Source organism: Bison bison, unplaced genomic scaffold (assembly GCF_000754665.1).
Source record: "Bison bison bison isolate TAMUID 2011002044 unplaced genomic scaffold, Bison_UMD1.0 scf7180017864473, whole genome shotgun sequence".
NCBI classification, from domain to species: domain Eukaryota; kingdom Metazoa; phylum Chordata; class Mammalia; order Artiodactyla; family Bovidae; genus Bison; species Bison bison.
The window spans coordinates 8,217,581-8,220,659 of NW_011495034.1; the positions used below are offsets into that span (position 1 = coordinate 8,217,581).

The 3,079-nt window shown below is 45.4% G+C and overlaps 1 protein-coding gene across 1 annotated transcript in view; it reads right to left on the reverse strand.

The window, feature by feature from the left end:
* Positions 1 to 2,591, reverse strand: part of SMPDL3A (sphingomyelin phosphodiesterase, acid-like 3A) — a 19,773-nt gene extending 17,182 nt beyond the window's left edge. Inside the window, exon 1 of the mRNA XM_010861780.1 lies at positions 117 to 2,591. Coding sequence (XP_010860082.1) covers positions 117 to 219 — 103 coding nt within the window. The 5' untranslated portion in view covers positions 220 to 2,591. The remainder of the gene's footprint in view (positions 1 to 116) is intronic.
* Positions 2,592 to 3,079: the final 488 nt, after the last annotated feature.

The following is a 3,079-nucleotide window of genomic DNA, read 5'->3' on the forward strand; positions in this document are numbered from 1 at the left end:
GATCCCGGGCCCTTGGCGCAGGCGCCCCGCTGCCCACTCGCTGTGCTCGCTTCGCGCATGCGCTTTGGCCGCGGCTCTCGGGCAGCTCCAAGGACGGAAAGGATACAACGACTCACCCACCGCGGGACCAGTGCCAGCGGGAGCCAGAGGCAGTCCGAGGCCGGGGCGGCAGTGCCAGGCGGCTAGCAGGCAACAGACAAGCGCCCCCAGCCGCGCCATCGCGAGTTGCAGCCACGGATCTGGGAGACTCTTGCTGTAAGCAGACTCCCCTGGACCGTGGGACCTGGGGAATCCGGGAGGAGGTAGAAGACCTCTGCGGTTGTTAACGCCCAGCGGTCACGTGCTAGATTCCGATTCCTCAACGAGTAGGTTCTCTTGACCTTCAGCAGCTGTCTGGCGATTACCTGGTTTATTGTTGTTTCTAAATCGGCGACAGGTCCCGGAAGGAATGTGCTTGAGGCAACCCCGCGCAGATTGGGTCCCCTAAGTGCCACTTAACCCTAAGTGTATGGGTCTCCTCCTCAGAAGTGATGCAGAGAACCTCCAAGTGTCTTGATTTGAGCCAGGTCAGCAGAGATTTCGAATACAGTGGATCTGAGTGTGGTCCCTGGAACAGCAGCCTCAGCACTATCTGGGAAGTTGAGTTAGAAGTGAAAATTTCCCAATAGACTTGCCCCAAAGCTGTTGAGCCACAAACAGGACCTGAAGCCTAGTCCTTTGTGTGTCCAAGTCCTCCACAAGATGCTAAAGTTGTGGTGACGTTTGAGAACCACTACTCAGAAACACTGCACTTCCCAGGGGCACTAGTGGTAAAGAACTCGCCTGCCAATGCAGGAGATAAAGGAGAGGTCAGTTTGATCCCTGGGTGGAAAAGATCCCTTGGAGGAAGGCATGGCAACTCACTCCAGTATTCTTGCCTGGAGAATCCCATGGACAGAAAAGCCTGGCAGGCTAGGGTCCACGGGGTCCCGAAATACCAGACACGACTTGAGTGACTTAGCACTCACACTAGGTTTCAGTTTTTGTTTATCTGGGGTTTTTCTTTGCTTGCTTGGTTATTTTTGCAGTTGAGTTAGAGCAGTGTCTCAGAACTGTGTTGTATGCATTTCAGAGATAATGGAAATATTTATGGAAATCATATGGAAATCTATATATGGAAATCATATATACAACTGGTGGGTTTTATTCTTCAAGGAATTTTTGAAGATAATCTGACAAAGGAGCCAAGATTCCCAATCTTCCTTGGGTTCTGTGTTCCTTGTGATATCACTTATGAGGATTCTGATCCCTTCAAGATAAAGGAGCATATAATTTAAATTTATAGGATATGGAATTCCTTTGAAGAAGAAAAAAACCTTCCAGAATTACTAACCTCATAAAAAATGTTACCAAGTGTATTTGTTTCCCAACAGAGAAATTCTTATTTTGTATGCTGTGTAATTTAATGGGAAAGTGTCTCATAAAAAAGGCTTTGAAAAAAAAGGTGCCTCCATTTTCTGTTTCGTGTCTTGCCAGGGAACTTCCCAGGTGGCAGAGTTGGTAAAGAATTCTCCTCCCAGTGCAGGAGATGCAGGTTTGATCCCTAGGTCGGGAAGATCCCCTGGAAAAGGAAATGCAACGCACTCCAGTATTCTTGCCTGGGAAATCCCATGGACAGAGGAGCCTGGTGGGCTACAGTCCACAGGCTGGCAAAGAGACAGACAGGACTGAGCTATTGAGCATACAGGCATGTCCTGCCAGGGCTGTTCAAGTTCTGCCATGGCTTTAGGATGATTCAAAAGCCTTTGGACAACCAAAATGCTTTCTAATTGTGGAAAAAATGGTCCTTGGAAAACAACCTTAAGGACAGTAAAAATAACTTGCATGTTTCTAGGACAAACATTTTGAAAGACAGAAAAAAACTTTTAAAATTCATAAAAATAGCAATTCTCACTTTTTCTTTTGCCAGTTTTCTTGTGTGTGTGTGTGTGTGTTTATGAGAAAAGAATTGAATTTTTATTTCACATCACATGCAAAGTTCCGAAAAAGATCAAGAGAGAAAAATAAAACTTAAAACATGAGCATGTCTTTAACTTACAGGCTAAAAAATAATTTCTTACATTAAAAGCACATCAAGGGGCTTCCCTGGTGGTCCAGGGGCTGAGACCTCACACTCCTAATGCAAGGTGCCCAGGTTCAAACCCTGGTCAGGGAACTATATCCCACATGCCGTCTTTTACTGATGTTCAGTTTTACTGAAAGTAAACTGATGGTGAAATAATTCTTCAGTCAGTAAGCATGAAATATGGCATACACATTTTGAAACTTAAGCAATGCTTCCATTTTTAAAAGGTGCTATGTTAAAAAAAAAAAAAAGGTACTATATTGAGTTAATGGGTAGAAACATTATCTTCCCTTCAACTCTCTCCCCTCTGTTTTGTTTTCCTTTATACCTTGTCTCTAAGGCGCACAAAGCTACAATGCCTTAACATCTCTGGGTGTATAGCTCACGCCTCACATGTATTTGTAGGTCCCCATGTTCTAAAGGTCTGTCTAGTCAAAGCTATGGTTTTTCCAGTAGTCATGTATGGGTGTGAGAGTTGGACTATAAAGAAAGCTGAGCGCAGAAGAATTGATGCTTTTGAACTGTGGTGTTGGAGAAGACTCTTGAGAGTTGCTTGGACAGCAAGGAGATCCAACCAGTCCATCCTAAAGGAAATCAGTCCTGAATATTCATTGGAAGGACTGATGCTGAAGATGAAACTCCAGTACTTTGGCAAGGTATTGATGCAAATACCTGATGCAAAGAACTGATTCATTTGAAAAGACCCTGATGCTGAAAGGATTGAAGGCAGGAGGAGAAGGGAAAGACAGAGGATGAGATGGTTGGATGGCATCACCGATTCAATGGACATGAGTTTGAGTAAACTCTGGGAGTTGGTGATGGACAGGGAGGCCTGGCGTGCTGCAGTCCATGGGGTCACATAGAGTCTGACATGACTAAGCAACTGAACTGAACTGAACTGAACTGATGTTCTCATGTGGGGCTTCCCTGGTGACTCAGATGGTAAAGAATCTGCCTGCAGTGCAAGAGACCCAG